This window comes from Manis javanica, chromosome 7, assembly GCF_040802235.1.
Source record: "Manis javanica isolate MJ-LG chromosome 7, MJ_LKY, whole genome shotgun sequence".
In the NCBI taxonomy this organism is placed as follows: Eukaryota; Metazoa; Chordata; class Mammalia; order Pholidota; family Manidae; genus Manis; species Manis javanica.
The window spans coordinates 3,107,163-3,130,696 of NC_133162.1; the positions used below are offsets into that span (position 1 = coordinate 3,107,163).

At 52.6% G+C, this 23,534-nt stretch overlaps 1 protein-coding gene across 5 annotated transcripts in view; it reads right to left on the bottom strand.

Annotated features, from left to right (window-relative positions):
• Nucleotides 1-23,534, bottom strand: part of MGMT (O-6-methylguanine-DNA methyltransferase) — a 252,852-nt gene that overhangs the window by 184,969 nt on the left and 44,349 nt on the right. For all 5 annotated transcript variants that reach the window (XM_037011745.2, XM_073240119.1, XM_037011741.2 and 2 more), the window contains one exon: nt 14,083-14,219. In XM_037011745.2, the coding sequence (XP_036867640.2) occupies nt 14,083-14,207 (125 nt within the window). In that variant the 5' untranslated portion in view covers nt 14,208-14,219. The remainder of the gene's footprint in view (nt 1-14,082; nt 14,220-23,534) is intronic.

The window sequence follows — 23,534 nt, forward strand, 5'->3', positions numbered from 1 at the left end:
CATGTGAAGTAGCTTCCGCTGGCTGTTTCAGGAGAGCAGGGTGTCTGAGAGGGTCAGGGATTTTGTAGGTGCTCCTGTGTTTGGACAATGTGACACTGAGAAGCACCTCTTGCCCTCCCCTGTAACGGAGACAGGTAAGACAGAGGCGAGAGAGAGAACAGGACACCAAGCCCAGATAAAATGGTTAAGGATAAAGAGCAACGGCCAAGCGTTTGCAGAACTCGTGGACACAGGGGTCCCTAGGCTCCCCTCGAGGGCAGGCTGGGCGAAGGCTTTCCCAGTCCAGCCCACAGACCTTGAGGGAGCGCCAGTCTCATTGGTCTCCTAAGGCACAGAAATATTTCATGGAAAGGTGAACATGATACAGCACAAGTATTACTCAGCAGAGCCAGCTTTATCATCTCTGCTAAATATGGTTTAAAAAAGGATGCCTCCACCACACGCTGCACCGGGAGCACCCACGTGATGGGTCTCTCCCAGTTCTGGGGTGCCAGGCGGCCAGGAAGACCACCCTTCACCAGGAGGCCCCGTGAGGCGGTCCCCTTCACCGCCACGAACACAAGTCATGCATAAATCTGACTTTGTGGAAATGATATTTATCTCAATTCACTTGAACATAATGTATTACTAATATTAATAATTTTAGCTCTAGAAATTATACAGCCTCCCAAAGAAGAGTCCTTGACCCAAAATATCAGAGGATATTAAACTAAGAAATGATCTACTGATGCAAATCATTAAGTCTATTTGCATTTACTTACTGAACCCTATCACGGAAATTAAACTGCGTGCGGCGGGGAGCGCGCCGGCTGTGCACGGTTAGGAGGAGACATCTTGGTGGATCTGAGCTCTATGTCATTAATTTTCCCACTTTACCTCATTAACAAGTAAAATGTTTTTACTGCTTGAAAAGTTTTAATAAATAGAAAAAAGCAGAGCAGCTGACATAGTTTTTAATGTAATATACAGGGGCTTTTAATATTTTTACATACATTAATGGAAAAGCTAGAAAAACGCTGAAAGGTTATATACGGGTGGAAAGGCAGGCAGAGTAACCTTGTGGGGAGGCTGAGTATTACTTCCATCCTTTTGATCTTCGCATGTGGACCACAGTCCTCAGTGGACGGTGCAGAAGGCCTCGCGCCACCATCAGTGGCCCACAGGTGCCAGGAACAGTCGCTGACCAGCAAGGCAGTTCTATAGGATGCTTGCAGTGCTTCCCCCAAAGTGACCAGGAGACTGGCTCACCACCCAGAGTTCTCCGTGGACAAGACACCAATTACCTGACAAAGGCTCGGGGCAAACTCTTGGGCGCACTGAACTGCAATTACAGTATCGCATGCTCTCGTGAGTGAGCACCCGGCTTAGCCCAAGGCTCACCTGGAATGGATGCACAGCCACTTGAAGGCTTCAGAAATAGCCCACATTTTCACCTCCCCTTGGGGACAGGAGCCTTCACCTTACAGGGACAATCACGCCTTCCTGCTTGCTGCCTCCATCCCATGGAACTCATGCCCTTGCAGCAATGGGCCAGCATGGCCCACTGCTCACCTCTGAGCTCAGTGCACTCAGCACCTCGGCCAGCAACTAGTGGCCCCCACTAGCCTCCCCGTCACCACACCTGTACACAGCTGCTCCTGCCGTGTGCCCCACCCCCAACCACCCCACCCCATATTGGGGCATCACCTTCCCTGGAGTAGAGGATTACTGGGCACTTCACAGCGACAGCAGACCACCAAAGACCCCAGCTTGGTTTACAAGCCAGCCACTCAGGCCACAGCAAGTCACATGGCCAAGCCCTGCTTCTGGCAGTATTTGGGGAGAAGGGAGCACTCCCTCCAGAGTGTCTGGGGAGAAGGTAGCCCTGCCTTTGTGGCCTCGGGGTTCATGACTTTCTCTCACAGGAAACTGCCCCCTTCCAAGGGTGATTAGAACAGTTGGCTACTTTGACACAACAATGGGATACAAGCTGTTCTTGGTTCTTATCCTGGCTTCCTTTCAAACTAGTAATTCTCCCCAGACAGAAATGAAACCTCCCACTTCAATAAAGTGCCCTGATTCCAGCCCTGGCTTGCAGGTGTACACAGCCGCCTGTGCCTTTGCCGTTCAGAGCACGGTTCCGCTCCAGGACAGGGGTAGAAGGTGAGGGCCAGCTCTCCTGTGCAGAGCACACGCTGGGCGTGCAGGCAGGCAGCACCAGCTATGTTCTAACTTACATACCCACTACAGGTTTTCTGGTGTTTAATATTTGGTTTTGATCACTGCACCCAATAACGATCCATTAAATACAGAGAAGAAAGCGGTAATAGTTCCAGGCAAAATGCCTCAAATTTAGAGGGATTTAAAGTCAGGGTGCAACAATGGCCCTCAAAGAGTTATGCAAAAATCACAAAAAAAATTCAAGAGCACCCAGATGCACCTGGAGCTGAGAGGGGGCAGGCCTTTCCTCCCTTACCCTAACCTTCCTCCGTGTTCTCTGCGGAAAAGCCCAGTGGCATCAAAGAGATGGTGGCTTCCATGCAAAAGCTGAATCCTCAGTCCCGCACCCCGTCATGCTTGTCTTTCGAGGGTGAGTGTCCTTGGTGTCCTCTGCCTTCTTGTACGTTCTCACACTCTGCATCCTGTTTTATTAGCAATGCCTCCCCGTAACTGTATAAAACTTAATACTTCTTCAAAGCTCTTCCCCTCCTACCAGCTAAAGCTGGCCACATGGGCTGTGCAGCCCCTTCTTGGGATGGGGGGGCAGGATGAAGGCACGGGCACATGCCTCAAAGCCCCGAAGTAGCACCAAGGCCCTGGCCATCCAAGCAGGGCAGCTTCAGTCATGTGCGGGGGGGCTGGTTCCTAGACCTGCTTCTCTAGGCTGGGGTCCAGCCTGGTCCCCAGGTGTGTTGGCACAGAGGCCAAGACAGAACGGTGGGCTCCGGGGGCTGGGCCCTGGGCAGACTGCACTGCTGCTAGTGGGGACAGAGTCTCACTCGGGGAAGACGGGAGCCGAATGATGGTGATGGTGGTACAATGGGACATGCTTAGTGTCAGAGCTGTACCCTTAAAAATGGCTTAAATGGTAAATTCTGTGTATAATTCCCCAAAGGAGGGTATAGTTGGGCCCGAACAGCACAGGTTGTGCAGACACATGGGGACCTCACTCCCTTCCCGCAACCCCATTATCCCGGAGGGTCACCATCCACTGAGATGACCAGCTGGCCCGGCCCTGCTTATAATCTGGACAGAACAAGGGCAATCTCTCCAGTTCACACCTCTGCTCCTCCTCATCAGGCAGATAAACTGAAAGCAGATTTTAAAGGAGAGATTATTCATGCTTGTCCTGCAATTCCAATGTTCCCCATCACGCCGTGGGCTGAGGCACAGCGGCATCCCGGCATCCCCAGGAGCGGGCTTCTCCAGAAGCCTCCGGCGGCAGCCGTGACCCCAACACAACACTGTGGGTGCTGCCGCAAGGAGGCCTGCTGTCTCCAGGCTGCTCAGCCAGCAAACCGCTCAGGTGCGCAGGCAGGTAGCGCTTCATACAGGCGGACTGATTTCCTTAGACCCGATTTGTCAGAAAGGAAAAGAAAAACAAACTATTAACATGTTATATGCTAAAGTAACTTTAAGGGTTTTGTAATAATACATGCAGATGGGAACTCAGCTTAAGAAAGTTCTAGTGCTTATATTTCAAATTCAGGAACACCATAAAACCTGAACATGCTTTCGGCGCTCAGATATTCAGGCTAAGAATGCAGTTGGAAGTTGTCGGGTTCTTCTTCAGAAGGCACATTACAGTTGGGGGTATCATGTCTATGGCATATGGATCTTCAGGCAATAAAAATCTGGAGAGCTCTTGAGAACTGAGGTGCAAAGCCAAGATATCACATGCTTAATTATCCCTTTAATAAGGGATCCCCAGCACAGAATTGGTGAAGTTAATGGTAAGGCTTAAACGGGTCACGGGCAGAGGCCCGTCCCAGTCCTGATGAGGACAGGAGACGGTAGCACCCGGAGGACATCTAGAGGGCACAACGCACTCACTTCTTACCTTCATCATATTTGCCAGCTTAGTAAGTGAATGAAATCTCCCAAAGAAATCAACTAGTCATTGATGAAACATTCGTTACAGGAAACGGCACAGCCATGCAGAACATGCTCTGCGGTGCGAGGCCACCATGAGCACCCGCACAGAACGGCCACCCCCACTGGGGGCCCCGGGCCTGTCTCCTCGAGCCAGAGGGCTTCTTAGAGCCATCGGTGCCCCACAGCTGCCTGGGAGCTGCACGTAAGGCCTGGGCCATGTGCAGGACTAGCAGACACCAGAGGCTTTCAGCTCACTTGTAAGAAAGGTGCCAGTCTCAAAATATTATTTCCAATAAAAGTTGTTTACCTAGAGAAGATTTAAGCACACCAGAAACTTTGAAGGAAATAAGAGGTCCAGTTCTAATAAAAGCAGTGCTCAGTTATACAATAACTCTTCCTAACAGAGCCTTTAATGGATAAAAATAAAGATCAGAAAGCTAGGTATTTTTCCATATGAATTTTAGAAAGGAAAAACCACTATTTTGCGGGGGGGGGGGCTACTTTTGGGGCAGCTGTAATAATTCAGAAGGATACCAATTTCCTCTTACCTAGTTTGACAAGTACATATTTTCAGTAGAAGCGACTTTGAGGCAGCACAGGAATATCTAAAATGCCCGTGTGTGACGTGCAAGCACACACATAAACACCCGCATACACACACTGTCCACAATGAACAAAGACCCCATCCACCTCGAGGCCACTGCTGGACTACTGTACTGGGCTAGGGCTTAGGTGTCTCTGCTCATAACTGTAACCTTCTAGAGTCGTCCATGTTCCACGTGTAACTTGTCTAAATGCCCCAACAGAGCTCTGGCTGGAATGCAAGACTCCATACACAGTGGCGCTGCCCAGTGCTCAGCTGGAAGGGGACAGCTCCCCAGACACAGCATTTCTACAGTCAGAAAGGTCGCCCCCCAAAGCTGTGCCCTCAGCCCCATGACTTTCCAGCCCCGCATGACCAACACGGGTTTGTGAAGACACCCGAGGGAGCATGCGTGCTCCGCCAGCTGGTGCCCACTCCCTGGAGCCCAGGCAGGGGCGCAGACTGAACGCGTTGTCCAGATGCGTCACCTGTGCTGGCCAGCGAGGGCAGGGACAAAGGCAGCTTTAGAAAGTAATCACGGATTCCACCAAGAACGATCACAGCAACAAACTATAATCCCAACACAAAATACCCGTTTGCATGACTGCAACAATGCATCTACATTCCAGTGGGTACTGAAAATTAAAGTAACTGTCCGTCCTGGAGGCCCACTGTTCTTCCAGAACGAGTCTGAATGTGCAAGTGTCCTTAAGATAGTGTCCTTCTAAGAAGTATCTGTGTAGGTCACATGGTGAGAAAGAGGCATGCGACGGAAATGCTTCTAGACAGATCCACTTAGGGTTTCTACAAGAGCCACAAGGTAATAAAGACCTGGTCAAAGAAGTGGGCAAAGAGCCCCAAGCAGTCAACCCAGATCAGGTAAAACCCAAGACACTCAGATTCCCAGAGGAAACTGCAGGCGTAACTACGAGCAGGGCCCAATCTGGAGGAAACCTGAGGTGTCTGCTACAAAGACACTGCACAATTCTCAACGAGAAGAGCTGTGTTTCTGAGGAAGACACCTGCTCCCTCCTGCTGCGGCCAAGCGCTCCAAAGCCTAATCTAGAACATGGACTTCGGCACGACTACAGCTCCATCTGGTTCTGTGCCCCTGCAGGGACACTGCAGGCCGCCGAGGCATGGAGCACCCAGTGTGTCTGATTTGCTTGTCTTTGGATGGAGCCACTTGCACTTCCGACCCAGAGCGAACACACACCATTTAGCTGGCCTCCGCCAGTCAAAGCTGCAAGAGTTAATTAGGACCAGCATGTGGGTCCAACGTAGACCAGGGGCCAAGGAATCCTCACTTCCCAGCTGAAGGAAAACTGGAAGCCAGGATTTTACACTTCCCTTTTCTGATATCGAGGGGTAGATGCCCCACAGCAATCCCACGACACCCGGCACCTCATCTCCGCCTCTGGACTCGGTTCCTTCCCCCGCCATCCTCCAGCTGGGCTCCATGTCCCACTGAGTGCCACATCCTACCACCAAGTGACATCCCAGCTGTCACCTGCTACACTGTCCCCACTACATGCTCCCAAGGCTGGGGACCTGTCACAGCAAAGGCCCTCACAGGGTTTGAGATGAGTGGACAAACAAGTAACTAAATCCTACATGTATGTGATGCTTTGACTGCAAAAGACCTACTTCTGTCAATTGATAGAGCAACTGGAAATAAAAATTCTGGATGAATCTGACACAAGACAATGCTTCAGTTCAATTCAAAAATTAAACTCATTTAACCTTTAACTCAATTTAAATTCTGAACTGATCAGCATGCAAGAGCTATCCTGTAGATGATAGAAGAGCTGATCTAATTACTGATATAATTTAAAGGAAACAAATTTAACAAACCAAGTATATTTTGAGAGTTTACAGCTTAAATGACATTAACATTTTCAAAACAAAATGCTCAAAGTTCTACACTAGTTGCAGACAGTTTAAATACCAGAAAATATTGAAGATGTGTGAACAGTAAGAATTCCGGAAATCAAAATCTTAGTCACATATGAGCAATGTAAGTCTTAGGAACCACAGTCATATTTCACAGGAGGAGAGGGAGACAGTCACAAGGAGCAGAGGAAGGAGTCCCTGGAAGTGGCTGCAAGTTACAGCTGCCAAGCTGCTTGCATGGTCTCAGCTTTGCCCCCAGTAAAATGGGTACTTTGTAGTCAGGCGAAAGCTGTAAGCCCCTGATGGCATCCCTGCGCCAGGCACGTGCACGCGAGGACAGATCGCAGGACCTCTCGGCCAGGGCAATAACTTCTGAGCCTGAATTGGGGAGCATTCTACGTCCAAGGCACGCTCATTCAGGCCCCAGGCACAGAGAGTCTGACCTCAATCCTGCCCCCATCAGGACGTCCAGCGTGCCCTGCCCCTGTTCAGAGGGGGTGGGAGAGTCACAGGAGGCACGGCAGTGGCATGGCAGCAGCGAGGTGCACAAAGTCCTAGGAGCGGCACTGCCCGAGCCTCTTCCTGAGACCAGCCCCGGCCTCCCGCCAACGAGGGGGCCTAGCACAGCTGGTGCGGAGCCACAGGGGACCGACGTTGGAAGGGCACACAGCCCCACACTTAGGGACAGGCCACTGGTGCGACAGGAGCCTGCCTGTCCCCAGGCCCCACGACGGCTGCCTACCTTCCTGCACCAGGCTGGACAAGGCTGTTTCCAGAAGGCCTTTCCTCCGGGAAAAGGCTGAGAGTGGACATGCCATCCCCCAGGGGGGAAGAACACGGTCACAAATATCACTCTTTTTCCCACGGGAGTTGGTTAACCTCATTCCTTGAAATCGGAACAAGCCCGTTAAGCTGGTCCCCAGACCACCCCTAATCGGAAGCAGGGAAGTGGACTGGGAAGATGGCCAGAGGCTGGCAAGGGGATCCGTCAGCATCCCAGGGACTGGGGAAGGCAGGAGCCTGCACAGCTCGTGGCCACAGGGGACTACCCGTGCCTGTCCACAGCGTGGCAGCGTTGCCAGGGCTGGGGTGGAGTGGTGCTGCTACCTGGCCCATCCCATCAACAGCAGCCCTGCAAGAACTCAGATCTGCATGGGACCCCATGAACTCGGGGCAAGCTGGCACACACGGGGCCCTCCCTTAGGGTGCAAGCCTGTCCAAGGATGCTGGTCAGGGAGCCACTTCCCTGAAGGTGCAAGGAACCTTAGGTGTGGCAGCCGCTTGCGGGAGCACGTGCACGGGGGATGGGCATCACAGGGATGTTATGGGATCACCTGTCACACAGCACAGCTCTGAACTAGGACTGGACTCTGCCACGGCCCCCTTCCCTCCTCGCGGGCAGGCGGAAGGCTGTGTGGCAGCATAAAGGGAAGGTTGGTAACCACGGGCAAAGAGCGCCCCTCCCATAGCGCGAGCAGAGGGGTCCAGGGTTTCAACACGCCAGAGGCGAAGGTACCCACCTGCTGCTGCCTGAAGTCAGCCGACTTAGCTCCTTCACTCCAAAGTGCTCACACTCCAAATGTTGTAAACTTTCAAAAATCTCCTTTACTCTTGACAGTTTGGCTCATACTTTGAACCCACATATTTGTAGCTGTCATTCAGCTGGTCTTGTCTTCCTGCCAAGAGGATCCTGGCAGACTTAACATTAAATGAACCAGCCTGCTTCTGACTCCCAGACACAGGCATGCAAGCTTCGCCATTCCTGTCTCCATGCAACACGGCAATAAAACTGACAGGGATAAAACCTTCATGTCACTCTTTCCTTAGATGGGTCCAGAACATAAAGATTTTTAAATCTCAGTGACACTTGCTTAAATACTGTCCAAGGGCCTGCCGCCACCCTCCACCCTGACCCAGGGAAACTAAGTTTCATGAAGAAACTTAAAAAAAGGACAAAAGCTAATGGAGCTCACATTGCTTACCTTCTCTTTTCTAGATCAGAAACCGTACAACTTCCGGGTCATCCACGGCTGCACACTTTCCTGTGGTGTCAGAGAAAACTGCAAGCTCGGGGCTCACCTGCCGCTGCTCAGCATGGGGCTCAGAGGGCCCCTTTGGGACCACTGGTCTTCATCTCCACGCCTCACTTGAAGGCACATTTCATTGCTTTCCTTAACTTACTAACGCCCAAGAGCTGCAGCCCCCGGATGCAGCCCCAGCTCCGCAGGCCCTGCACCCGGCACTGTGGCCCCTGGCCCTTCCCCGCACGGAACGAGGGTCTCTCAAGAGGAGCAAACGACAAGAACCATCCTGGCTTCCTGCCTTGTCATTTTAATCATCAGCCTGAACGCCTCTGAGGGACAGCATGTGTAGTTTGTGTCACCGACGTGGGGCAGGAGAGCCACGCCCTGGGCCCTGCGGACCCCTTGGCCAGGAATCGGGGGCGAGGCCCTTCTGTGAGGACAGGCCTCCGGGATCCGGGACTGGAGGGCCCAGGGGGAGCGCGAAGGCAGCATTCCAGGCTCACCAGGGCACTCAAGCACTTGTCTCAGACAACAGACGATTTCTGTAGAGCCAAAGAGAGCTTGGCAGGTTTTCCTCACAGAAACATGCTTATCTGACTCAAGAGACCTCCTCAAGGAACACTCTGTAAATAAAATAATTACATTTTTAAGCACAACAATACAAATCATTATTTTCAAGCCACTGAAGAAAAGCAGTGAGACGACTAACTCGCTGCAGGTGAAAATCCTGTGGAGCATGTTTCTGGGTGTCATTTTTACTGGGAGTGATTCCTCAAGTGTTTATGCTTAAGAACAGTTTCTTCTCTTCCTTGAAGATCAATTACAATAAAGTATATGTTCCAAGTATCTGTACAAAAACTTCCCAGTCCGTTGAAAAGAACTGAAGTTTTCCAGGAAGGTTTGCCTGACACAGACCCTCGGGAATTCTCCAGGACTGGCCATCAGTACCCACCTGCACAGGGGGCACTGCCACGTGGGAAAGCGAGCAGCAGGCACAGGCCAGCACAAGGGTCAACATCCCCAAGACGACCTTGGTGCCCTCTGCTCTCCTGATGGCCCACTTACATAAGATGTTTAAAGACCAACGGGAAAGCAGCAAACACGCACAAGCCGATTGCAGCCACTCAGACTGAACAGACCCAAGGTGACTCCACAAGCCTGGCTTCTCTTCAGGTCGGCCAAGGGGTCACGTCCTTCCCATGGAGCGATTACTCCGGCACACTTGACAGGTGAAAACCGACAGAGCATCTGAAGAGGTGGGCAGCTCCCTTGCCCAGGTCTAACTGAGCCGCTACAGTGGCATCCTCTCGTGCCCAGAGGGCCCAGGCCTGTGTCTGTCAAGCCAGTGGCTAGAGACCCTGTCCAATCAGCCAGCCATCTGAGTCCTGGGAGGAGGCGGCGGCCTCACTAACCTATGCGCTCCCACCCAGCCTCAGCACCGGGCAGGGCAGAGGCCCAGAGGCAGACTGCCAGGACACTGTCTAGTCCTAATGAGGAGGAAACAGCCTCGTGCATTTCCACAAAGTTTTACAATGATTCGGTTTGGACCATATGGGCTTTTTCAGTATTTATTGCACTCCTGTATTTTTCTAAGGTGGCTTAGACGGAAAGAGTAAACTGAAAAACAGGAGTAGGTCTGTGATGAGTCACAGGCGGGGCACGCGAGCTCTCTAGCACCCTGGCCCCAGACACCTACTGCTAGTTCCATAATGTAAGCAGGGCCCAAGGCTGTACAGTCCGTTTCTCAAGTACTGAGATGCTGGGTGAAAGGGAAAAGGATGAGCACGTTCGACATCTTAACCTGGGTGATGGCTGCATGAGTGTGCGCACGTCAGAATTCACAGGGCTGTACACTAATAGTTGTGCACTTTATTGTACCTTAAAAAACAGTAAATGTAACTTGGAAAAATTATATACAATCTTCAGTTTGGGAAGAAGACAAAGTCCTGGAGAAATAGTGGCAATGCTTGCACAGCAATGTAAAAGCACTTAATGCCTTTGAACCGTACTTAAAAATGGCTGCAGTGGTAAATTTTATATTACATATATTTTATCACAAGAGAAAGAAACATATACAATACCTTAAAACTAAAAAACCACAAAGACTATAATTGACTTTACGGAAAATGAAACAAGCCCCCAAATGACAAAAATACACATTCTAGGGCCCTGCTCATTAGTGCAAAGAGCAATGAAGTCAAAGCTTCACAGCCCCGTGTGTGGGAAGAAGCCAGTTGAGCTCTTGCAAAAGCAGCCAATTGCTCTTGAATATGGTAGCTGTGCATGGACACTTAAATACCGGCAGGAAGTTATAAAATTGAGATTATACTACTTTCCTGATATTCTTCAAATATGTTTAGGCAAGGAAAGGTGAGTAATGTAACCTGTACAAAAAAGAAACCAATGACGACCGCATGAAGCCAAGCGAGCAGGTGCGCAGACTCAGCCGAGGCCGGGAACCACTCTGTGCAGGGTGCAGACGGGGCTCCACCGAGAGTGGGCATCAACGGCCAACTGCCCGCTCACCTTCCTAAGAAGGCAGCTCTGCTTCAGAAGAAGTGAATATCCTGGGGCTCACAAGAGATCAAGGGGGAGGCCGAGAACGGGGGCCCAGCACCTTGGGTGCTCTGCTCAAAATCCTCTTGGCCTCTGGTCAGCGGGACCCAGCCCTGGAGGGCGCCGACGGCTGTACCTGCGGAAGCCACATTGGGGAAGGGGTCCCCTCCAGGTGGGCGAGGGCAACCACCTGCTCTTTCAGATAAGAAGAATCCTGACCAGAGCCTTTCTGTATAACCACCCTAGACCTGTCGGCATCCAAGGGGACTGACCCACAACTTCAGAAGCCGTGACGATCCCTCGGGACCCTTGGAAGACAAGAGGGGTCACTCCCTTCCAGACCCACTCTGTGGTCAGACCCACCTGAATGCGAAAACCCGACAGTTACAAAGAAATGACAGACTAACATCCCTCCCGAACACATAAACCCTACACAGCAAATTTAAACCAGCAATGCTACAACAACAAGATGAAGTACATCAGACTGGCATAAAATCCCCAAATTAATTTCTCTACAACACAGTGCTGGCTCAGGAGCAGCCAAGAAGGTGCTCCAGATAAGTCATCAGGAAAGCACAACTCTGCAAAGACACTCCCTGTCTGCCCACGGGTGGTAGCTCTTAACATTCTAGAACCCACAAGAGTAGCTGGAACGTGACAGGCTGCCACTGCCGAGTTTGGCTGGGGGGTGTGGGTGGAGAGGATACCCTCACACGTTCCTGGGGAGACAGCAAGTGGTTTGACAGCGGGAAGCTCCAGCAATTTCTTATAAGCTTAAATATACATTCACCGCGCAATCCAGCAGTTCCATACACAGGAATCCACTCAAGGAATGAGAACGAGGCTAGAGAGGCCAGAGCAGGAATGGTCACAGCAGCTTTACTCACAGCAGAAATTGGACTCCAGTGTCCACCAGCGGAATGGACAGAATGTGAGGTGTGCTCACATGCACCATGAGTGAACAGATTCCCTCATAAACACTGTTGAGCCAACACTGTATGGCACGCTTACACACAGTGCAAGAACACGCAAAACGGATCCCTCACAAGAGACACCCGAACAGCGGGGCCAGGAGGCCGCCCGACCGAGAGGGGAAGTGCTTAGTGTGCTGTCTGCTTGGGCAGGTGGCTATATGGTTGCACACATTTCTCAAAACTCACTGGACACATAACACCTAGGAGTTTCACTATGGTAACTTTTACCTTTTAAAGTGATGAAATAAAGATTGTTGAATTTCAATACAGAATTTTTATGCTACAACTTTTAAACATCCTTCCCCCTGATTAACCACATGTATTTAGGAGGGGCTGTCAGTTACCCCCAAAATCCATTTCCCACTTCTTACACCCAGAAGCCCCGATTTTAGCCATCAGGTGACCACACACCATGCCCTCCAGCTAGGTGTGGCCCCATGACAGTTCCAGCCACAGGGAAGACAGAAAATGTTAACTGCTACTTCTGCAAAGGGAGGAGGCATTCCCGCGCTTTCTCCTCTTTCTGCTGCCTGGAAGGCGAGCGTGGCAACTCGGGCCCCAGAGGCTGGCCTGGAGCCTGGGCACAGCAGCCACAGCCCAGAGCAGCACAGGGGCAAGCTGGAGGCCGGCCAGCTTTGCAGTGGCCACCAAGCCCGCAGCCCTGGCCTCCACTGCGTCCGCAGGAGCGTGTTATGAGAAGCCAGCTGCATCTTACTGGAGGCCTTTGGAGGTGTGTTTTTCCACAACAGCATCTAATCCAAATCTGATTCAGGAACTAGAAACCCAGAATCAAGCCATGTCGGCCTGCTCAGAGCCCACGGTGGGTATCTCCCTGAACACCTCTCTTCTTCTTCCCCAAACTCACCGTTTTAAATCAAAAAAGCTCAAGACAATTTCTGTGATTTATTGTGCAACTGAACATGCTAAAAGACAGAATGACATTTTCCTGCAAATTATTTGGTGCCTGTGATTTTTCCAAACACTACAGCCAGATGGTTCTCATAGAAAGAGAGAAGAGTGTATTCATACAGTTCAAAGGTTTGCTTATTTTTTGGCCTTAGGAAAGACTATTGATCGTAGCATGCAGCTCTCCAGGAAAAACCTCGGCAGTGGAGGCGAGCCCTGGTATTTATGACAGCACTAGGGCTCATCACAGCCGTCTCTGACAGGGGCCCATTAAAATCAATTTTTATGTTCCTTATGTATTTTCTTTCTCTAACGTTCTTGGCATTGTGTTTATTAGTCAGTTAAGACAAACACCGAGCAGAAGCACGTGGTTTTTCTCCTCTTCAGTCAGAAATAACAAGAGCTGCTATTTTAATAACTTCCTCATAATCAATGGAGGAAATGCTACATTTCGGAATGAAACATTAAGGAGTGCTTTAAATTTGCTTCTATAATTGAGAAATACAGTGGAGATGCTCAAAAAAGAAAGAAACGGATGTTCTGTTAGAAATGGCAGTGCCCTGCCGCATGCTGGAAAGGGCACTTCATAACCCTTCTCCCCAGATGCACGCACACCAGTCTGACAACATCGCTAAAAGGGCCAGTGGAACCCCATTAAGCAATTCCACTTTAGTACGCAACTCACTTGGCAGCCTTCCATGACTAGGAAGGCTGGCCCTCATTTAAAAATCAAGATTAGGCAAGTATCTCTGTGTCAACAGATTCCCAGGTTCCCATATCACTTTTGTTGAAGAATCACAATGTTCAGTGCTCACGGGCAACCAACTGCTCAGTAAATATGAGCAGTAACTGAATGCCTGGGAGCTAATTCCAGGCTACGTCCCCAAAGTTACATGGGGGCAGGAGATTCTCGGGCAGCAAGCACAGATGCTAGAAATGGAAGGCCAATCACGTCACGAATGTTCTTAAAGAAATGCCAATTTCTGTGACTAGCAGCAGATGGGATCAATGTAAGACAAGCGGTGACCCCATCACTGCCCTGTGCATGAAGGGGGCATCACATAGGACTCACTCAGCATCGGGGGTCTCCCTGCCCAGCAGCCTTATCCCGTGCAGACCCTGCTCACAGCCAGAGATCACGATCTTCCCCAAAGGGCTGTCCACCGCTTTAAACTTCATTTCACAGGTCTTGCTCATCCTCCCAAAGACCTACCAAGAAAAAATTTAAGTGTGTGAACGCCTTTGGTTACCTTTAAAGCATAAAAGAAACACCAATTACTTAAGACAAAACATCTTCCAAAGTTTTTCCATTTTTTGGAATTTAGTCACATTTATGATTTGTACAATAAAGACTTTGAAAACGAAAGCTACCATAATTACCTAGAGCCGTCACCCAAGAGCACTCCTGCCGCTTCCTTAAATCACGGCTTCCCATGGACCCTCAACCTACGCACAGCCCGGGGAAGTGGAAGTACCTGGATTAAGCCAGCCTTGCTTTCTTTTAAAGAAAGAACAATTGCCAACTTTCTCATGAAAACTGAACTCAAGCCATTTGATACTTTGAATAAAGTACATTTAAAAATAAAGCATTTTGAAATGAACTACAGAAATGGAGATGTGACCCAGCATTACACAGCAGTACCTGTGTGAGGTGCTTAGGGAAGCATATGCCACACGAACAAAGCCCTTATGCTCTGGAAAGCACGCTTTACTTACAAACAATGTACAAACCTACAAAAGCTATTCTACACCATGTTAATTTTGATACATATTAATTCTGGTCAACAAAGCAAAGACTTGAGAAAAACGGATACAGTCAAGTGGTAAGAAACCAGGAATAACTTCAGGTAAATTGAAATTTTATAAAAATCCCTCGGATTCTCAGGGAGGCAAGAAGCTAACCCAACAGAGGGCGGCGGGGATGACAACCCGGCCAGCGCCCAACTCCTCTCCTGGGGATCCTGATCCACAAACCACCTGGGGGAAGCGCCTCCCTCATGGGACCTTCCAGGCCAGCAATGCCCAGACCACACCTGCACCCTTAAATGGAAGCAGCTGCAGCCTGGGGCAAGCCTCCCTCGTGCTTCCCGCTTGGAAGCTCAGCTGCTTCCTGGCGGTCTCCCCGTCTTGTCCTATAGGCACAGCAGACAAACTTGTCCCAGACTGTTACCCCCCAAGAGGGCTCCCCCTATGCAGCATTTCAGTGAATGGCTCCCAACCACACCCCTGCCTCCACCCCAAGACGGGGCTCACCTAGGGCTGCACCTTCCCATGCTCCCTTGCCCACCTCCTTGCACACCTGCACATCGTGAGGTGTTGAATCTTATCACCGCAGCTCTCCATCCCCAGTCTTCCCAGAGAACCCTCATCAGCTCCCACCTCCACGGGGAAGGACTCCAGAGCCCTCATTACGTGTGGGCTCCATGACCCCCAACTCCTGACCAAACAACGAATCAACTGCCAGGGTCAGCAAACAGCAGACACCGGCTGAGCCTGGCCACCCCTCCCTGCTTTTGTAAATACTTTTACCGGGATGCGGCCACACTCTTTGTCTGCACACTGCTGTGGCTATCTGGCCACTCCCATGGCAGAGCGGTGGCTGGGGCAGGCACGGCAAGCCCTGGAGCACTGGCCACCAGGCCCTGTCTTGCCGATGGGTTTCAGCCCCGGGCAAGTTCACTGGATTCAGGGAGATCGAGGAAGGACAATAGAACGTTCTTGGGGTGAAAGAACTTTATACCCAACTTTATGCCTGCAGTGGCAGGTCAATCACTAGATTCCCGTCCACTCAGAGCGAGTCTGCACGCAGCAAGCCTGTCTCTGCCCCGCAGCCGCCTCGGTCTCTGTCCTTGCGCTGCGTCTACTCCAGCCTCTGCTCTCCTGCAGCTGTGCCACCGTGTTGCCCAGAGCACTGGGCAGAGCTCTTTAGTCAATAACAACGTATTGCCCACACGTGCACAGTGGGCGAGCCGACCAGGCCCAGGTGAGAATCCCGGCCAGAGGAACCTTCGCTTTATCCATACCCGCCACAGCAAAGGCCTGCCGAGCCCCTCCAAGGCCACACTCTGGTACCCTCCCCTTCCTTTGCCCCCACCCAGTACAGCAGTGCCCCAACCTCGGGTGCCCCTCACATGCACCGCAGTCCCTTCAGTTAGACTGTCCTCTCCCTGACCCTCCAGATTGTACCACGTGGCTGGCGGGGGTGGTCCATGAAACCTCAACACACCTGCCCCCAATAGTCCTTCCTTCTCCAGCCTTCCACCTGCTCCTAATACCACACAACTCCCTCCTCTATCTTCCCAACACCCACGGGACAGAGATAAGTGAAGAGCCCCTGACAAGGTCCAGAGGCGGGTCCCAAACCACACAGCATGGAGCATGCTCACGGGGGCCCGTCCTCGGCCCTGGCCCCAGAGGCGCCCGGACAGCCCTTGCCTGCACATGTGGACAGGGCTCTACAACAGACTCCCCTCCAGTTCCCAGACAGAGACCAGGGGATTTGGCTGGAAGACCTCAGATGCTCGACCCATGTCAGAGACGCCTCTGACACATCAGACTCCTGAACATCCCACCTTCCATGGCTCCCCACTGCCTGGGGGGTACAAACCAAGCGGGAGCCTTCCCACACCCCCTCCACTTCACACAGCGGCAGGGTGGGGAGATCGTGGCATGACACCCCACCACCCGTCACTCAGAAATCTGAGCTACAAGTGCTTTTATCTGTAGGATCAAAGTCCCAGGGTGGGCACCAGAATTAGTGGGAAAGGGCAAAGACCTGGCACCCAGAAGGGTTTGGGATTACTGTTGCCCTGGCCACAATCGACATTTTAACCACATGGTCTCTGACCTAGTCACCCAGGGTGCTCTGCTCTCATCCCCCAAAATCTTACCCAACAGCATCAAAATCCTGACCCTTCTCCAAAGGCAATCACTACCCCCTTTCCCGACCCCCCGAGGGACTTCTCTCATTTCTTGAAGCCAGAATCAACTGCTGGCCCACATCTGTGGACATTTCTCATTACCGGGAGCCCCTGGCAGCTGGACAGGGAGCTGGCTGCCACGGGGCAGGGTCCCACTGAAGACAGAGGCCCCACACATGTAGGGCTTATCAAATATGTGTTGAAATGCAGGGTTGGCATGTCCATCATCCATGCCAAGAATCCAGCACAGTGCTTCCCAAAGTGTGTTCCACCAAACTGCACAGACAAGGGCTCTGGGGACAGTGAGAGGCCCGGGAGCACTGTGCCCTCCTGGGAGATACTTCCTGCACTATGGTGTGGCAAAAACCCTGAGCGGTCTGGCAGTAGAGACCAGCTTACATTTGTTTACCTGGTTCTCACAAGTGTGTTCCCCATGGACATGTGTCTCCTACTGGCCCCTGCTCAGAAGCACAGGCCTCCAGTCAGGCTGAAAGACTGTTTCTCAGTAGATCTGGGGCTCAGGACCCTGGCTCAGGCCTCAGATCTGCACTATGAGAAGCCAGGAGACCTCATTTCAGGCAGGACTCCTAATGGTAAGCATCAGAAGCTGCTGCCAGCTAAGTTAAGCACAAAAGCAATTTACTAAAAGGCTGTTCCAGAACCCAAAACTTCTGGGAAGGCTGGAGAAGCCGACTCAGAAAACTGTAGAAACCAAGACTGGCTGCAGTCCAACCACAGCCAAAATCAAGCCCCAGGAAACACCTGTCAGGTCGAGGAATGAGGGACAGCAGGCATGCGGCTGGCACCACCGTTGCCCCTGGAAACAGGACATTGCAGTCACCAATCCCCTGTTGCCTGGCCTGTGTCACCTGCCTCTGATTCAAACCCTAAGCAGGATCCCAGAGCTGGCTTGGGGGTCAGAGTGGCATGGGAACAGGAGGGCTTTGCCCACATCAACGCAAGTGAGGAAGTGGACCAGCTGCAGAAATTCAGGCTGGCACACACACCAACCAGAAGAAGGGCAGAACATTAGATGTCCCTCCCTTTTCCAGAGCTCAATTTTCTTATCAATAAAATTGGAATATGACCCCACCACCCTTCCCAGGCTGCTCTGTGGGTCCGTGGAAAACACAGCCATAGCCGTCAACACCACAGTGGAGTGCACAGGGTGTTCCTGCAGGGTAAAGACCTCCACCCGTGCAGGACACCCCAGCCTCACCTCTGCTGCAGAGCAGTGGGAGACACGTCCGAGGTCAGGGAAAGGGCCGTAAGGGTGACAGCAGGTGCAGGGCCCGTCTCTCGGATTCCCCCCCAGGGGAGCAGGGAGTGGGATTCTGGAGGGCTCGGTTCCACTCCCTCCTCAGGAGAAGGGTCTTGCTGTTACCAAGCTTCATCCTGGGAGTTGGGCTGAACTTCAGAGGCCATGGGCCTGGAAGGCAGTGCAAAAGGCTGCCAGCTGACCCTGGTGTGGCCTCCCCTGGAATGGTGGTCTCTGAACCAAAGAATGCCAGAGTGTGCCAGCTCCTGCATATCTGAACTAGACTGCTTGGCCAGCCCACAGCTGTACCTGCCATTTCCCCCCAACCCTGCCGTGGCCAGTGCTAGCATGCACCCCACGCCCTGCAGGGTGGCACTGTCCCTGGCCCACCAGGTTGCACCTCATGCCTGAAGTACAGGCTGCTCTCCCAGCACCGAAGGACAGCAACACTGACCGGCATGGCACTGGAAGCCATGAACACCCGCCAGTCATGAAGCTGGGAGGCTCCACCACACCAAGCCAGGAGCCAGAAATGACAATTGGGGTATAACCCAGTCACTGGAGAGTCAACGTCTGAGTTCTGAACAAATGCATGCCACATCCCATCAGCTGGTCATTTAGCCCTGTAAATTCTGAAGGTGTGAGCAGCCCAGCCTCCCTTGTGGGTGAAATGGGTTCGAAATCAGGCCTGGGAGTGAGGATCACTGTGCCCTCTTCCCGGAGGGCAGAGGCCTGCAACCCGCAGCCCACCCCAAGTTAGTGGTCAGCTGCAGGTCCACCAGCACTACCAGGCATTGTTCGGAGGCAGTGCCAGGCCACTGCTAGTCAAAGACACCCGCAGCCACCCACTGACTACTTTGCCAAAACAAAAAGAGCAGCAACTTTAATGTAATTTCATAGCAGCCCTGCCAGGAATGGAATAGGCCCCATGGAAACCCACACGTGACGTTCACACCGGCACAAGCACCCATCAGCTAAAACACCCCAATACAAGCGGATAAGGCGTCGCAGGCCACCTGGGTGGCAGCAGAGTCCAGGGCTGGAGCTCCGGACGGGTGTGTCACACATCTGTGGGGTTGGCAGGCCGGCAGAGGGGTGGGGAAGCCTGCAGGCGAGGTGGGGGTGTCGGGGCACAAGGGCGCCACAACCTAGGAAGTGGCAGCAGCAAGAGCGGCCCCACAGCCAGGGCGGCTCAGCGCAGGCTGAGGGAGGCGCAGCCGGCCCGCCCGCCAAGCAGCACTGCCCACCTGCCCGCAGCGCCAGGGGCAACAGCGGCACAGGGAGCTGTGGCCCAGCGGGCCCCGATCCAAGCCCTGCTCCCCACAACCACAACCCGCTCTGGAGGCTGCCCCCCATCTCCACCTACTGACACAACCCAAGGGAGCCCTGAGCTGGAGCCCAGTGGGGAGTCGCCCCACCCCCCATGAAGACACCTGCCCACCAGCCACTCTGCTCATCCACAGCCGGGCTGGGCATGGGCTCCAGGGCCAAGCAGGCGCCCAGGGAGGCCACTGCCAGGTGGGGAGGGCAGCCATGACAGGTGAGCAGGCCTCACTCCAGGAGGGGTGGGCAGGGGAGAAGTCTTGGAGAAACAACATCTACAAAGAGACCTGACTTATACTAAGGAGGTGGCCAGGTGACGAGGCATGTGGCAAAGCAGGCGGAGGTGAATGTGGCAGGAAGCTGGGACCTGGGAAGCAGGTGACGAGGCGAGCTGTGTGCTGGGAGATGTGTAAGAGGCACACGGCAGACCCACACTGCACAGCCTTTTTGGGGCAGATTTTGAGCCTGGCTGTGTCTCTAACAAGCCCTAGAGCTTGGAGCAGGGGACAGCCATCGGGGCTGCTTTGAACACGTGCCCTGGCACCATGTACAGAATGCAGAGGGACAGTGTTGCAGAGTGACTGGGAGACGGTGGGGCGAGTCCTCCTCAGAGGGGCGGAGAACACCACCAGCACAGCAGCAGAGGGAGACAGGATGATGAGTTGCTGCTGACCAGCTAGCAAACCCCAGAGGGCCCCTCACACCCCAGCCACTAGGCTACAAGTGCTAGAAATGGGGCAAGACCAACAGGGTCTACCGGGGGCACAAAAGGTACCCACAGAAAGCAAACACGCACCCCTTCTGTAAAGCACTTGTCGAGACGTCTACAGTTATTCCAACATAAAAGTTTACTTAAAAACAATCAGAGTGGGAGTCAAAATATTTCTGTTGCATCATTTCCTACAGTAAACTGGAGTTCCTTTTACAAGGAGAGAAAATTGTATTAAAACCCAGTGTGACAAAGTACGAACAATAGCAAATGCCCTGAAAACTGAAGTAGGAAAATTGAGTTAAAAAAAGAAAGGGTTGAATAAAATGAAGACCCACAAATCAGACCCCTTCTCCTTCCCTAAGTCCTAACATATGACCCCACACACAACAGCCCCCTCCTCTCCTGCCTGACCCTGTCTGACCAGGACCCCCGAGTCCTTCCTCCTCAGACACACAGATGCTGCTCCTGCCTCAGGGCCTTTGCACCTGCACCTCATGCTCCCCAAACGCCTCCTCCTCATTCTGGCACCTGGCCTCCGTCACTCAACTCACAGGCTGTTCAGACGTCGCTTTCTCAGAGAAATGTTCCTCAAACAGCCCATCTCCTCCAACCCCTCTAACACATCACATGAATTACATGCATTTGCCATGTGTTGCCTTCACTAGAATGTGCCCTCTGATATAGGTAGCAAACTCCAGCCAGTGATTAAGTAGAAATCTGAGAGTTGTTTAGTTGTATTAAAAAAAAAAAAAAGCCTATGTGGCTGGCACCACCTCCCTTTTCTTCCTTGACAGGGCAGACGCAATGCCAAGAGCTGTGGCAACCACTTGGTGAGCACAAGGGAAGGCCAAGATACCGAGAGGCCCTGGCTCTGACCCTGTGATCCCACCCCAGCCACCCCACACTGCGGGCCACCCGCTTGTGGGAAGAAGCTGCCCTGCTGGTTTCCCAGCTCGCGTTCTGAGGAGCTCCTGGGCTCTTCAACCTGGAGTCCTGCTCCGGGAGACAGCAGAACACTGCAGATGCTCATACTCGTTGACTAAGTGAGCTGATCATACGACTCATTCCGCTGTATTTAAGGTAAGGACTTATAGCTCTGGGATTAATGAGAGCCCACAGCCGAGGGTCTGACGGCCTGTAAAGTCAAGGAAGGCTTCCTGCAGGAAGAGGAGCCATTTTTCTGGACTGGGAGAGGAGACCCTGGTGCTGAAGGGCACAGGGCATTTGGAGAACCAGGGGAGCAGCTGGCCCCAGGGAGGGCAAGGACTGAGTGTGAGGAACCCGCTGTGGCAGCTCAGGGAGTGGACGGCCCAAGGCAGGGTGGGAAGGGGAACGGGGTGCTGACGCCCCCAGGACAAGGCTCTGGGGCAGCTCCGACTTGCAGGATCTGCTGCTTTCCAGGGTGGAAAGAGGAGGAGGGGTCTGAAAGCCCACCCAGACCTGCCTACTGAGCACCAGGCTGGCAGGTGTGTACACGGGGCCACAACACACACAGGTCCTCGGCCTCTCTTCCCAAGGCAGCCACGGCACCCCACGGGGAACCCTGCCCAGAGGCCCCTGGAATACCGACTCCAGGGAAAGGCAGGGGTGAAAAGTGCCACTGTCACTTCCAAGTTTGCAAATGGCACAATGTGAAAACGCAAACACTCAGGAGATGCTGAATGAGCCCAGAGGCGGCCCCCAGCACCAGCTCTCCAGTCACCACAGGCAGGGAGGCGTGCTCACACAACACGCCCCAGGGCCTCACGCGGGCTGACCGTTCACCTGGTTTCACTCAGCCAACCACGGGCCCCAGAGATCACACAGCTGGGCTGCCGTCCTGGCCGGCAGTGCCCAGCGCCTGGCTCCCTGCGTCATCTGTAGGGCAACCACTAAAGCCACAGAGTGGCTGACATTAATTGGTGGCAGGAAAAAATTGATTTTGCATGGCTATTTGGAGACCTCTGAGAACATGCAGTGAATTTCATTTCATCTCTTAACATGAATGGCGTTTAATGTTCTGAATTAAGCAGTTGGCGCCAGAGGCTGGGTTCCCACTGTATTGAAAGCAAGAAACCCAGAGACAGAAACTGCCTTCCCCTCTGCTTTGCTTGCAGTTTTCCAGGCCTGCCATGCAGGTGTAAGCACTGTTCTTCCAGAACCATCTCTGCGGTTCTGTATCTTTCACTTCTAATCCATTCCAGAATCAGCATCCTCTGTAGGGAAAATCACCTGCCTTTCCAGAGGCCTATGCAAACAAGACACAGAGAGGCGTGCTTATCTGCGCGGAATCTGAGGGCACGTGGCCCATGGCTCAGCTCCAGGCCCTCCCAGGCAAGCCGCCCGTGGGCCGTGCCATTCCCATCGGCAGCACGTGTGAAACGGGAGCCCCGCCGGCACGGGGACCAGCCGAGTAAGGCAGAGCCTGCATCCGGTGCCTCAGGCCAGCAAAGCCATTATGAAATGAAAACCTGTTTTGCAATCTTCCTGTTGAACAGAGAATAAGAAAACGCATCAGGGAGGCATCACTTGTCCTCAGGATCCACCCACCTAACGGTCAGGCGTGAGGGAATATTTTAATTAAAAAAGAAACCCACATGTCGACACCCTAGAGGACAGAAATACTTCATACCTATCACCCGATAACATACCTGTCCGAGGAGGGTGGGAGAGGGAAGCGGATAGGATGGACTCCCATCAAGAACAGTCGAGAAAGAAAATGCTGGGGTGAAGGCAAGGCCGGCAGCTAGGACCCCGCTCTACCGGGCCACAGGCAACAAGAGGGCCAGAGCGCGGCTCGGTTCATGATGCTCTGACAACCACAAAGGGCTTGATTAGGCTGAAATGGTTTTGCCAGAGGAAACACTGCCATCTGGTAAGGACCTAAAAGTTGTTCAAAAATACTACACAAGCCTGCACAGCACCCTGCCTATGGTGCGTACAGCAGCTTTACTCATAACAGACAAAACTGGGAGGCAACCAAGATCCTTCCATACGTCATGGGTGAACGGTGGGCTAACCAGACAATGGAATATTCTTTGGAACTAAAAAGAAATGAGCTGTCAAGCCAAATGCACGAGCGGGTGAAGGAAGCCAGTCTGAAAAGGCTACATGTATGTATGGGTCCGACTACAGCGTTCCGGAAAGGCAAATCGTGCAGACAGTAAAGGATCAACTGCCGGCGGGGGAGGTGCAGGGACGGACGGGCAGAGTGACTATGCTGTATGAGGCTGGAATGGGGGATACAGGACAATATGCATTTGTCCGAACTCACAGCAAGCTTGACACGAAGAATGGAGCTCACTGCAAAGTATGGACACACGCCCCACTCT